Genomic DNA, 14,786 nt, shown 5'->3' on the forward strand with positions numbered 1-14,786 from the left:
TGCTATGTCCGAGACACTGTGCCAGGTGCTGGGGATACAAATACAAACAAGGAAACTGTTCCTGCTCTCAGGGAGCTTACATATTCTCAGGGGAGACAATAAGTACATATATAAATGCATAGAGAATAATATTATTATAATAAATACAAACAGTTCAAAGCAATTAAATAGAAGGGAGCTGGTGGGCTGAATCTTGACCTGTATCCTCTTGATCTCTGCCTTGGACTCTCCAGAATTTTAATTTATGGGAAGATAAGATGCTATATCCCTTCCCAACCTCCAAATCTTTGAAATCTTTTAGTCTTTTGGTTGGTCATGTTCCTACTTCTGTGATAGTCCTTTGGCATGTAGCCTAGGCCTGTGATGCAGGGGTTCTTAACCTGGGGCCCAAGCACTTTGAAAATATATACCTATTTTTATAACTGTATTTCAGAACAATTTGTTTCCTTTGTAATCTTACATATTTTATTTTATTCATTTACAATTATTATTCTAAGAAAGGGCCATAGGCTCTACCAGATGTCAAAGGTGTCCATGATACATAAAAGACTAAGATCGCCTCCTGTAAGATTTTGGCAAAATTTGTTTTGATGTAGGATTGCCCGTTCATGAATATTGCCAAGCAAGCAGAAACTCTGCAAATGTATTTCACTTACTGGGTGGTGAGATGTACAGAATCTCCCAGTAGAGGTTTTGCTTTTGTGGTTCCACAAGACACAGTAAAACTTTCTTAAATTTCAGAGCAGATTGGCGTCTTTACAAGTGTTTTTTGGAATTATAAAGAAGGTTTCTTGACCAGAGATGCCCATCTGTGAGTTGCTAATTAATTTATGGAATTATGAAATGGGGGCAGACACATCTGGTTCTTTGGGTATTCTCCCAGAAAGACCCTGACAGCAAAGAGTAGTAATTCTTCAGTCACACTTTAATAAGACACAGAGGGTGCAGGGGCAAATGGTACAGAAAATACAGAGACAAATAGCTCAAAAGGCAATACAAAGGCAATTAGCATGGGGATAGGGATTGAGTGGTGGAGGATGGCAGGCAGGAAACAATGGGATGAGGGAAGACACAGAGAATCACTCACATAACCATGGATTAGGGTTGGGAGCACTTGGCCCCATGGACCCAGCTGGTGACGGAGGAGTGCTGAGAGGGAGGGAGGCATTCTAACTCTTATCCGTGCCACTTTGGACCCGAGTTCATGTAAAATATTTGTTGACATCTACATCATCTCAAAATTATCAGTAACATTTGGTGTTCTGCTGGTCTTACTGTGGATATCTGGCATTTATCTGAGGTTTACATATCATAGGACCAAAAGGCCCTCCTAAGGGCAGCTAGGTGGCAAAGTGGATAGAGCACCAGCCCCGAGTCAAGAGGACCTGAGTTTGAATCCAGCTTCTGACCAGACACTTGATACTTACTAGCTGTGTGACCCTGGGCAAGTCACTTAACCCCAATTACCTCACAAAACTAAAAGGCCCTGATAGTAAGGCCTAGATGGCCTTCCCTGATTTAGCACATAGTCTCAGGATATGATTTTTAGTTAGTAGGTGATACAGTTTGCTAATTATGTTCCTTTGGTCCTTGGGATGTGTATGTGACTTCAAGGTTCCCTTTGCAATCTTATTTCCTACTATTGATATTTTATACAAGCTTCTTACAAACTTACTGTACTGACTAGAAGAGGGAGGAGGAGGTCCGAGAGACCAGAACAAGATCCAGTTTTAACAGAATCTGCCATTATAGGGAGGCTGTACAAACCTTTGGGCACTAAACCAACCTAACAGTTGTTTCCCACCCAATTAATCACTAGATATTGAAATAATAGGATAGACAGACAGACAAACAAATAGCCATACAAGATCCTATACACTAAGTGCTGCCTGTGTGTTAGAGCAAGAGTACTTTTTTGTTTTTCTTCTTTTGCAGAGTATTAATAACATCTTTGTATCATAGTTGAGATTTTTCAAAGCACTTTTTGAGGTGAACCATGCCTCACTTTTGAGCCGACTCACTGTGCCAACCTTTGTGGAGTAAGTAAACTGGAGAGCCAAGGTTTCTGAGGGTGTACTGTATGTTTACCAGTTTTTGATAGAAGTCTTATCTCAAATATGTTATATTTCTCTGCCTTCTTAAGGACTTCTTTCAATGTATGATCTCTATTAGTGCAGATAACAACACATTCCTGCCTTTTCATTCTGTGTAATTCATGTCTTATAAACTTTCCATAGAAGGATCTACTCAGTGCACCCAAGTTAGCCTTCTAAGATATTCCTGTATGTGTGCATGTGTGTGTGTGTGTGCGCGCGCGCGCACGCGCGTGCATCTCATTTATGTATAATGGCTACTAGTACAATACAGAGGCTGGTCCTTTGTTATTCCTCGCTTTCCACATCATCCAGCCTCATCCTCTTCCAATTGACATTTTAATGATGTTCTATATTTGTGCCTCTTATTGCACATAAGTCATGCCTGTTCATTTCTTGTAGCCAATTTAAACCTACCAAGTGTCTTTTACTTGCTCTGTGAGTGGATACAATCTTGGTTCTTCTGAGACTAAAATGGATTTCAATTGGAAGCTTTATTAAGTAGAATCTCCTTAGGACTATTGAGTACCTGTGCTTTAAAGTTGGTACAAAGTTTAGAAGGGGTGATCAGTCAGTCAAGAGTCAATAAGCAATTATTTAAATAGCCCCTATTATAGGACAAGCATTCAGCTAAGCACTAGGTGTAACTTAATTGAAAGGGTCATTATTTTCATTTCACCTAGAGATCATGCCGGAGATATAAGTAAGGTAAGAACAAAGGACAGGCCAGCTTTCTTCTGTTCATTAATTCAGTTCAAGTCAGAAACATATAACATATGAAAGGTAGCAGTGTACCCCGAGAAGCTTATATTCTGTGGTAGAGGGTAGGACCTGGAGGGGCACAAGAGTGAAGATCATAATTTGTACACAGATAAGATGATACAAGGTCATTCGAAAGGGGAGAGAGAAAAGCACTATGGATGGGGATAGGATTAAGGTGAAGCTTCCTAGAGCCAGGCTTGGAAGGAAGATAGATTGATCTGTGACTAGATTTGGGATGATACACCAGTGAAATTCAAGTACACAAATATCTCTGGGACTTTGAAGATCAAAGGCCAAGGCCTGGCTTTTTGTACTTAAGAGAAATGTTAGGTCAGTGACTAGCCTCCTGATTTAGGGCCAGTCACTTATGTTCTTTGGCCTCCAGTTTCAATACTCATAAAACAGGTGGGATGAAGTACTTGATCTCTAAGGGTACTTCCAATTTTGACTTCCATTATTCTGTGTCTGCTAAAAATCAGCCTGGTTTAATGGAAATAGAATTGGAATTATAGAAGACCTATATTCAAGTCCCATATCTGACAGTAGCTTATACAAGTGGACAAGTTGTTCAGACCTCAGCTTCTTCTGTGAAATAGGAATAGTGCTGTTTATACTATGGTGGTGTTATAAGGAAAATGCTTTTTAAACCAAAAGCAAATCAGGAAGCATTTATTGAGAGTCTATTATGTGGTAGGCACTGGGGGTGTGTGTATATATATATATATACATATACACACACACATATACATAGGTGTGTGTACACATACATACATACACATATATATACATATATGTGTACACACACACACACACACACACACACACACACACACATATATATATCTATATAAAAGAGAGAGAGAAACAAAATGGTCCAGGCCCCTAGGGAGTCTACATTCTACTATGGTAGGTAACATGTACATATAAAAGTATATTCAGAATATATGCAAAAATAAATATAAGGTAATTTTGGGGGAGGGGCTGGCACTAACAGCTGGAGGGATCAGGAAAGGGTTCTTTGACAAAGTAGCCCTTGAGCTAAGTTTTGAAGGAAAAAGGCATTCTAAAAGACTTATGTAAGTATAAATGTAAACTGAACTCCTAGAGAGCAGATAATGTAATTGTTTCCCTCTTTGTATCCCCAGAGCCTTGCATGTAGTAGCTACTTACTAAAAATTTGTTGATTTATTTAACAGATGAGCATGGTTTTGCTGTCTCCTTTCCTGCTGTTAGCTGTCACCTGTGTATGTTGGTATCTCCCCCTCCTTCACTTACGTACTCATTCTAAAGGCTATGTATCGAGAAAATATGTAAAGTAAGAGCAAATAAGCCTTTAAAATGGACCCAAGAGAATCGAGTGGTAAATTATCCCAGATTTTGTTCCCTCTTTTTGTCTTTCTTGCTTCCTTCCTGCTTCCTAACTGCTGGATAGGGGAGATTGAATTCTTTTTCCGGTGATTGCTTGTGTTTGAGAGAAATTCAACTACTTGTATTTCATTATAAGTCTGTACTAATAACCATTCCTTTATTTTCTGTAGTTAAATTTAAGTGACAGATAACTACTTGGAATAGCAGGCTATTTTTGCCTATTTTTTAAAAAAACAGTGGAAATGAATTTTATTTATTATATTGGTTAGTAGGATGTTGTATAGCTACAGTGCAGAGTAGCACACTTACATTCAAGACTTACTGATTCCCGCCTTTTACTAGCAATCTAGGATTCAATGTTAACTCTTATAGAATAGAGTTAGATACTCTTACATACCCAACCACATTGTTGTGTGGGTGTATGTACGCAACATGTGCCTGTTGCATACAAAGTATTACTAGGCACTATGAAGATAGAAAGATGGGAAGTGTGCTTTAAAAGAGAAACAGTCAACCAAGTTTGAACTCTTAAGTATTTGCTTTTACTCTTCTTTATCCCTAATTAGTTGTCCAGCCCTGTTGCTTCTATCTCCCTGATACCTCTTGAGTTCTTCCTCTTCTCTCTGTTCTCCCCATCTTTTTTTTTATTCCCATTGCATCATGTCACTCTTATAACTAAAAAAACCCTTCACTGAGTTCAGCCTCCTTAATCTAGTGGCAATAGCTTTCCACAAACTAGGAGCACCTGGAACTTTCCAGTTTTATTTCTTGCTACTTCCTTCTGTGTGTTCTACACCTTGAAGTCATCCAACTACTTCTTTACTCATGTTGTTTCTTGGGCCTGGAATGCCTTCTCTCTCTCTCTCAACTCTACCAGTTGAAATTACTAATAAAAGAATGTGAGATTTAAAGCTGGAAGAGACCTTAAAGGTTACCTAGTCAGACTCTTTAATAGCGTAAGTTGAGGTGCCTGTGGCCCAGAAGGGTTACCAGAAGTCAAATGAGTAATAAGATTTCCAGCAAAGTGTTTTGCTTTGTTTTTTCACATTGTGACACTGTTTAGCCATCCTTCAAGACTCAGTGAAATACCACTACTTTATTGAATTGTTTGGTTATGCACCTTCCTTCTCCCTTCCCCAGTTTGGGCCTCATAAAACACTTTATTTCTACTTCTTGTTTGTGCTTATCGTATAAGATTTTGTATTTGTAGTATATTAAGTACATCACCTCTAAAAGATTATAAGCTCCAGGAAGGTAGAGATCATGTCTTTTTGTTTTTTTTTGAGGAAGGAAGGCAGGGCAATTGGGGTTAAGTAACTTGCCCAAGGTCACACAGGTAGTGTGTCAAGTGTCTGAGGCCAGATTTGAACTCAGGTCCTCTTGACTCCAGGGCCGGTGCTCTACTCACTACACCACCTCGCTGCCCTGAGACTGTCTTTTTTAATTTTATGTCTTGCTCAGAACTGAGCACAATGCTCTGCAAATACTTATTAAATATTTTTTGAGTTGAACCAAATTATAGGCGCAAGGTAGGTAATAAACTAGTTGAAGAGACCATTTATATACATGTGCAATACCCAAAGTATTTTTACAGTATTATCAATAATCAGTGTGGATGCTTACAGCATACTTTTGATTTGGAAGTGCTAAGTGTACACAGATGTCCGGGTGAGGTAGTAGCTCCATCATAATTTGGGGGAGAGGGGGAATTGAAGTTCATGGTTTATAAGGAGCAAAACCTGGAGTGAGCATTTGTGGGGATTGGCTCAGCTGGACCTGAGGTACGTAGAGGAACCAAGCCTGTTGAAGCCTTGATGACTGATCACTTCGTGTTGAATATTTCTAATTGGCAGTGGTTTTTGCAAAGTGGTTGGTCGCTTTAATAGAACAGGAACACACATCCCAAGTATTGAGTGTTTAAATCTCCTAATTTCCATGTGGCATAATTAGGAAGCTTACTTATCTGTAATTAGTACCCATGTATGCTGTGGTTTTCTTCATCTTTCTTAATAAAGACTTCTCACTGATGGAACGAGACAATGTTTTTTTTTTCTTAAATGTAACAGAAGGCTTATAATCATAGACTATAGCTAGTACTGGACATAGCTCTAGAGGGCATTGAATTCCCTCCCCAAATTCCATGCACACTGGGACTGTTAGGAAACTGAAACCTCTCTGGAGAGATGAGGAGATTTGAACCTGCCCTTCCTCTCAAGGACCTATTCCAATGTCTTTATAACTCTTCTTGCAGTCAGAACACTTCACCCAGTGATACAGCATCATGGCAAAAAGAGTGTGCTGGCTCCTTGACACTCGGTTGAGGACTGGAGAGGCTGGCATAAGCACTGTTACAAAACAACAGTCATAGTAATGTTAGTGAGAGAGGTTTTTGTTTTCCCAAATACATTTAGATAATGTTAAGGGCCTGACTTGAAGCTACCAGAACCAGTAAATTCAGAGTTAAGGCTTCTCACTCCGTCTAGAACTCCCATGGCAGTACCTGGCCATTCCAGCATTGGGTCACAGAAAAGGAAGTCCATGCACTGCCCACAAACCCATCCAATACTCAGGCAAAAGGTTCATCTGACAACTGCCGCCCAGTGTTCCAAGTAGGTCAGCACTGACCACCCCTGCCAAGCTCTGGAATGGACCAGGTATGGCTTAACCTGCCATTGGTAGCAATTGAATGTGACTGGATGGTGATGGCATCTCAAGTCTGGTGGAGAACCAACAGGGATTGGGACAAGGTTAAGGATGCAGTGAGAAGCTTTATCTTTATTGAATTTCCTGGATTTTGTGAGTTTAAGTCAGACCCTTAATGTTATTTTAATGTATTTTTTGTGTTTAATTTTTAGTAAAAATTTGAACACGATCCAGGCTTCAGTGGTTGCAGTGGATAAGAAGTTTAAAAGCTTTGGTTCAAGAAAATTTAAAGACATGGAAGTAAGGATCCAGTGACAGGACGCTATTCTCCCTGGGAATTCTGAAGACTATAAAGCGTTGAAAAATCGAATTCATGATCCTGGAACTCGAGCTCATATTAAGAAATGTCAGGTTGGTAGGGGTTCCTGAAGTTTGTAAATAGGCTAAGCTATATCTCTTTTCAGAATTCATTAAGAAGAAGCTAGCATTTGGGAATGGGTGCTTTAAATTTTTTCATTTAAAATTATATTGTAGATTATAGAAAAGGACAATAGTCACAATCCTATTATAATGTTTTATCATAGTTCTTGGGGCTTAAGAGACTCTTTTTTTCCTCTCTTCATTATATCATTTTCTTTGCTATTGGTACATTTCTTTATTCTTACTAAAAGCATTAATCCAGTGAGCTTGGGGTACATGTGAGTTCTTCATTACTTCTGGGGGAGATGCCTATCATGTACCAAATACTTTCTCCAAAGAATTCTGTTACATAATAGATTAGTAGCTGTATGAGGTTAACATTTTTTATGTCTGCTTTCTACCTTAATGTTCCTGTTGTTGTCTATACATGCCATTTTATTCATATTACATTTTTGCATATTTAAAAGTTGTACCCATGGAGGCTTGGATAGAAGATGTTTCAGGCTTAGTTTGGGGCATCCAAAAGCCAGATTATCATAATTCAGGATAGCTCATCTTGCTGAGCTACAGAGGAGAGAGTAGTGCTTCAGTCCTTGTTCTTAGTTACTTTAAAAAGTTTATCATTATGTTATATTCAGAGTACTTCAAGGAGTTTTAAAAACTTGATCGTAATTAGGTGAAATAGTAATAAATCATTTGAAAACTGTAATTGAGACACTAGTTCTGGGAATGAGAATATATTAATAGCAAAATAGAGCTAGGAATCTATTTTTGGTTGTTTCTAAAAAGCCATGTCATAATTACTACTGGTCATACCTGGTCTCTGTGGTCTGAGAGAGATTTATACTGTCCTAGCCTTGGGACTAATCATGGCCTGGGATGAATGCTGAAATTTCCATTCCCCATCTAAGGGCTTGGTGTCAGCTATACTTAGGTCACTTCATTGTGCTTTAGTAGAAAGGTCTAGGCTCTTTTATCTGTTTTCAAGACTAAATTTGTTAACCAACTGAGAAAGGAATGTATAGGATAAGAGAATGATCTTTAAAATAAGTAGTCAAAATGTGTTCATTTGCCAGGTTCATTTGCCCCAAGATGTGTAGCAGGTAGTAATATAATTTATAATCAGCATTTTCTGCTACTCTGGCAATATTTAGTGACTTGAGAAATGGGTGTCACTCATTTCACCATCTCTTTTAATTCCTTACCTAAATGGGTTTCAGCAAAACCATGACTGTCATTATTCTTACTCAACATTTTTGTATTTTGTCTTCTAATATAAATTCTTATAGCCATTGTCCAACTATAAGACTGAAAATTATGTTCACAATTACAGTAACATGTCATTTATCAAGCAGGTATAAGAACTCAAAAACCACATTGAAGTGGGTCATTCAAGGTCAGGTAAACCAAATGGGGCAGATGCCCCAAGAGCACTATTATTATACCGTAGGGATAATAATGGACCTGTAATTTTGTTGGTATAGGGAATTCCTCCTACCAGTACAGGTCAGCTTTTTCTCTGCAAATTAAACTCTTAAAGAGTTGCTTAGAGCATGTAGAGTTTTAAGTGCCTTGCTCAGGGTCACACAGGGTGATCAGAAGCAAGACTTGAAGTCATATCTTCTTTGCTTCAAGGTGAACTCCAGATTATACCATGCTACATGGTACCATAATTTATATTTGTAATAGAGACCCCACATCATCAAACGTGCAGACCACTTAAGAAGCAGGGAAGTATGTCAAATATTTTAAGAAAGAGTTCCATCTGAAGTAGTTAAAATTAAAAAGTGTTGCTGCTTTAAATGGGGTAAGTTTCAATTAGCTGGAATATTTGTATGTGGGGAATTGTCATTTCCCTAATGATGTCATATAAATGAGGTATGGGTATATTAGACTAAAAAGATTTTGATTTTGTTTATTTTTAAGTGAATAAAGAAGTGCTACCTTTTAGTTTATTTTCTTTTCTCCTCATCTGCCCCTGAGATTTCTTTAGAGCAATGTTGGGCACTGTAGTAGAAGCTTAAATATTTTTGATTACTTTGTTCTGGCCACTAAATTTGTTTATTCATTTTCTCCTTATGATATACTGTGTAGTCACAGAATTCTTTAGTCTTTTAGTACTAGGTAGAAAAGAAGCATTTGGACATTCTTTTAAAGCTCATAAAATTCTTGTTTTTATACTACATACAAATGGCGACAAAAGGAGTCCAGTGCTTTGACAGAGTGAGGAAGTCCCAACTATGGCTGTAAATATAGAATTTTATTTTAACCTAACGTTACTTCAAATTTTTTAGCTTTTGTTGTTATCTTATTTTTCCTGAATTCCAACATTGGAACATTGTTCCTTGCTTCTCTCTGGTCTGGAGCAGGATAAATCCCTGCCTGAGATATTGAAAAGCAAGGAATGCAGTGAGCACCTTCCTTTTGAGCTGGCCTCCATCCCTTCCAAGCTCCCCAGGGTCTGCTTTATTTGCCTGAGCCTGTCTGTGTGGGAGAAGCCTCTATGTGCCAACTTGGTCCCTGTGTAGTTTGAGGATCGGGGGCTGCTTTTGTTTACAGTCATGCCATGCCACATTTGGCAACAGAAAATACAGGCTTTAGCCAGCAGGCAGCCTTCTTGATCAGTTTTTTACTCATCTTTCTTTCTTCCCCACCCCCTCACCCCAAATGAATTTGTTTCCAGGGAGAGGAAAACTTAGGCCTTTCATTATTTTTAATTTATTCTTTTAAATTTGCCAACACAAACATTAAGTGGTAAACATTAGTCAGGTTTGGGTTTTTTTAAATAATTTTACTGACTATAAGTTGAGTGTTTTTCCTCTTACTTTCTAGGCATTCGACCTCCAATCATGAATGGGCCCATGCACCCACGTCCATTGGTAGCATTACTGGATGGCCGAGATTGTACAGTAGAAATGCCCATTCTGAAAGATGTAGCTACAGTGGCATTTTGTGATGCACAGTCCACACAAGAAATTCATGAAAAGGTAACTTAAAAACTATTTTGTCTACATTTTTCATTAATTAGAAGATAATACTCAGGTCTTACGTATTTATATTTCATAAGAGAATTTGAACATTAGGCATTTGACTTCTATCTTAGTGATTCCGGTCAGGAAGGATGATGAAAAGCTGATTTGCTTCTGCTTGGAAATGGGGGCTTCCCTAGCTCAGCTCTGGTCAATAGAGTTGTTTCCTTTAACTCGTATAACTTACCAACTTTCCCATGGAAGTCAAGTTAATGTAAGACTGAGCACTTTTTGTTAAAATCACTGCTTCTAAAAGAATAAAAAGAAAAATAAATTGAAGAAAGTGTAATGCTACTGACCAGTCTTGGCCCCAGAGAAGAGAGGAGTAAACTCATCTCCCTCCTTTTATTAGAGAGGATAGGGGATTATGGGTGTGAAATGTTTTATATAGAGAATAATTAATTGTATTGGTTGGTTTTGCTTTTTTTCTTTATTGTTAAGAAGGGTTCACTCTTGGGGTGAGAATGTATATATAAAAATAACTGAGATTTTTAAGGAGATATCAATTAAACTTTTAGAATAAAATAACTTTTCAGCCGTACTTTTCTGGCCTACCCAGAACAGAGACCTACATGCTGTTCATTCCTTCCTCAGTATGCTTATAAATCACTGCTCTCTTTTAACAGCAGCCAGGTTTTACCCAAGAAAGTGAATGAGTAGCGTCAACCGAAGTTACTCATGGGCTACTTAACTAGAGCAGAGATAGTTTCTTGGGAGGAACCCCTTCTCATGTGTGTAGTCAGCAACTGTAGAATATTCTGTAATAGTCAAGATGCAAAAGAAGCAGGAGGCTGCCTGCCCTCCAAGCAAGCCCTGCCCACAGAAGTTTTGTGGCCTAATTATCTGAAGCTTTGATGATTTTATGTATTTGCTTATTAGGCTTATATGGTATCTTTCCTCTACAGTATGAAATAGACGCATAGGGCCATGTTTACATAAGAAGCTCTCATGACTGAAGTGGGAATCCTCTCTGCTTCGTATCACAGCGTTTTCAGACGGCGCGCTCAGGGTTCTTTTGTACTCAACACATTGCAGGAGGATGATAGGAATTAGAGTTGGAAAAGGAACATGGGAGGATCATGTGGTCCAGCTCCCTCATTTTATAGATGACGAGACAGGCCCAAAGAGTTTATCACAGTGTATCATGAGATAATAGATTTCAGCGTTATCATTCCATAGTATTTCAGAGGCACTGTCATGCTTTTAATCATAGCACCTCGCAAGGAAATATGATAATAAACAGAATAGGCAGGAAGCTAAAAGGGGAAACCATTATTGGATAGTATAATGTTTTTTCAGTTCCTAGTATGTGAAAGCATCTATAACAAAGGCTTGTGCCAACTACTCTTCCTTCCTCCCCTGCCTAATATTGTTAGCTGGTTCTAAGGAAACCGACTAGGAGGTGAAACCACATTGCAAGGTCAGTTCCACAGGAGCAATTTTATGAATAGGTAGTGAGCCAAAAAGATGTTACTGTGCAGTTTCATAACTTTACGTTGTGTTTGGTTATAATGTGTTAATAATGTAATCACATTTTAAAAAAAAAGATTGGTTGGGTCAACCTGGGAGAGGGAAGTTGTTTGTTTTTTGTAGATCTCCATGAGAGGCAGTATGGCATGGTAGATAAGACAGCCAGCCTCAAAGCCAGGAAGCCCTGGATAGAAGTCCTACCTCTGAAATAAACACTGTGACCCTGGGAAAGTTGTGTGTTCTCATTGTGATTCCAGAAACTCTAAAAGCATTAGAAAAGGTGCTAAGCGCATTGATAAAGACTGTTTTCTCACTCAAGAGTTCCATGCAACCATGAATCCAAAGGTCTAGGCCAGGGGTGGGGAACCCTGCAGCCTTGAGGCCACATGTGGCCTTCTAGGTCCTTTGATGGGGCCTTTTAACTGAGTCCAAGTTTCATAGGACAAATCTTTTTATTATTAAGGGGATTGTTCTGTGAAGTTTAGATTCCATCAAAGGACCACACTTGAGGACCTAGAGGGCCACATGTGGCCTTGAGGCTGTAGGTTCCCCACCCCGGGACTTCAGTCTCTATCACTATAGACTGTTTGGGCAGCAAGGTGGCAAAGTAGACAGAGCTCCAGGCCTGAAGTAAGACCTGAGTTCAAATCCAGCCTCAGACACTGACTAGCTGTGGGACCCTGGGCAAGTCACTTAATCATGTTTGCTTCAGTTTTCTCATCTGCAAAATGAGCTGGAGAAGATAATGGCAAACCACTCCAGTATCTTTGTCAAGAAAACCCCAAAGGAGGTCACAAAGAGTCACATGCGACTAGAACAACACACCACCACAACAACCACAACCACTGCCACCACCTCTCAGGGCTGTTAGGAGGAAAGCACTTTTAAAATCTTAAATCTGCATAGAAATGTGAATTATTAGAAATACAATAAATTAATTATTGTTTCCTAATGAAATATGATTGTGTCTTTGGTCATCCATGCTAATTAGGTCAGGTTATCATAAGACTGACTTGCAATGCCCAATGAGCCCAATGGTTCATTCAGTCAATCAAAAAGCAATTATTATTTGTGTACCAGGCATTGTGCTAAATAGTGAGGATACAAAGAAGAAGTAAGAACAATCCCTGCCCTCGGGAAGCTTATATTCCAAGGAGAGGAGACAATATGTACATAAATAGTTGTGTACAAAATAGTTACTGAGTAGGTGCAGGTAACCTTAGAGGGGAAAGCACTGTCAGCTGGAGGGGCTAGGAAAAGTGTCCTGAAAAACGTGGCATTTGAGCTGAGTCTTGAAGGGATTTAGGGAATTCTAAGAGGCAGAAGTGAAGACAGAGAGCCCTCTAAGGGGAATGGCCATTGTAAAGGTACAGCATATGTGAAAAACAGCAAGTAGTCCCATATGGCCAGATCACAGGGTACATGGAGGGGAGTGAGAATACTGGAAAAATAAAAAAGGACCAGGTCATGAAAAGCTTTAAATGCCCCACAGAGCAAAGGCAATAATAGGGAGCCCCTGGAACTTATTCAGTAGGAAGCAGGGCAGGATCAGACCTGCACTTTAGAAAAACCACTCTTGGCTCTGTGGAAGGTGAATTGGGATGGAATAGACACTTGAGGCAGGAAGCGTAATCAGGAGGTTATTGCAATAATTCCAGTTATAGGTGATGAGAGCCTGAATTAGGGTGGTAGACGTATCAGAGGAGAGAAGGGGGACAAATCCAAGAGCTGTTGTGGACAAAGAAACAAAAAGATTTGGTAATTTGTTGCATGTGTGGGATGAATGAGAGTGAGGAGAACAAAAAGATGGGTCCGCTCTTCACCAGAGACTAGAGTGAAAAAACTGGTGGAGAATGATGTGTCAGGGGATATGGGGTAGAGAAAAGAGGGATCTTGAAATGATTGACCTCAGATGGGCTTTTGGGTTAGTGGTTTTTTTTTGTTTGTTTGTTTGTTTGTGAAGTATGAGACTGTTTCCTCAATTGAAAAGGTGGAGTTGGGGGGGAGGGGAACTGCTATGGCTGGGGGAGAAGAATAGAAGAAATAGTTTTGCAAAGTCACCTTATGAATGGGAGAGAGACTACATTAGGGAGTAACAGGATTGCTTTGTTGCCTTGAGGACCCAGTTGAGATTAGGTAACAAATGTGTAGTGGTCCTAGTCAACACAGTTTCATGATATCTTACAACTCTGTTCAGCAGCACATGAGTAGGCAATTGGTGCAAGTAATCCAGGGGTAACCAGCTCTAGGACAAGGAAAGAAGAGATTTGAGAGTATAGTGTAACACTGAACTAGTTCATTAAAGCATCTAGATTGGGGAGGGAGGAAAATATAGGTAGGACTAGGATTATGGCCCAGGAAAGTACTGAAGCAGTTTGGAGGTAATGGCAAGGATGAAATTATTAAGTTTAAAATTAGTAAGGCATATAGGGAGATGGAATTGTAAGAGATAACGATTAAACAAAAGATTTTCAGAGTTCTTAAGCATGGAAGTAAAACATTTGTGGATAATAGCAAGCTCACAGGCTTGACCAACTCTGTATGTGGCTGCACTGGAGTTGAGTTGTTGAGTGGGAATTGAGTACCTTGAACTTTTTCAGCTACTATTTCCACATTGTCAGAACCAGATCTCTCCTTATTTAAGATCTGATATAAGATCCATTAATCAGACAATCAACAAGCAATATTAATACCTGCTATCTGCCAGGCACTATGCTAGGTAATGAGAACCAGAATCAAAATTGAATAGTTCCTGCCCTTAGGGAGCTTGTATTCTGTCAGGGGAAGCAACATGCACACATATAAGTATATATAAAATAGAGATGAAATATTTGGGAGGGAGGACCACTAGCAGCCATGTAAGCGGTAGCTTGAGATGAACTTTATAATAAAAAAGGATTAATTCTAGTTAAGAGGGAGTGCAGGGTAGGGGGTGGAGCCAAGATAGCAGATTAGAGGCAATCCCGTTGAACTCTCTTGACATTCTCCTCCAAACAACATT

At 39.2% G+C, this 14,786-nt stretch overlaps 1 protein-coding gene across 3 annotated transcripts in view; it reads left to right on the forward strand.

The window, feature by feature from the left end:
• CTBP1 (C-terminal binding protein 1) overlaps positions 1 to 14,786 on the forward strand; it is a 452,412-nt gene that overhangs the window by 382,368 nt on the left and 55,258 nt on the right. For 2 of the 3 annotated variants that reach the window (XM_036762346.1, XM_036762347.1), the window contains one exon: positions 10,119 to 10,273. In XM_036762346.1, coding sequence (XP_036618241.1) covers positions 10,119 to 10,273 — 155 coding nt within the window. Of the gene's footprint in view, positions 1 to 7,078; positions 7,278 to 10,118; positions 10,274 to 14,786 lie in introns of all 3 variants that reach the window. The other variant, XM_036762348.1, reaches the window with a different exon arrangement.

This window comes from Trichosurus vulpecula, chromosome 6 (genome assembly GCF_011100635.1).
Source record: "Trichosurus vulpecula isolate mTriVul1 chromosome 6, mTriVul1.pri, whole genome shotgun sequence".
NCBI classification, from domain to species: domain Eukaryota; kingdom Metazoa; phylum Chordata; class Mammalia; order Diprotodontia; family Phalangeridae; genus Trichosurus; species Trichosurus vulpecula.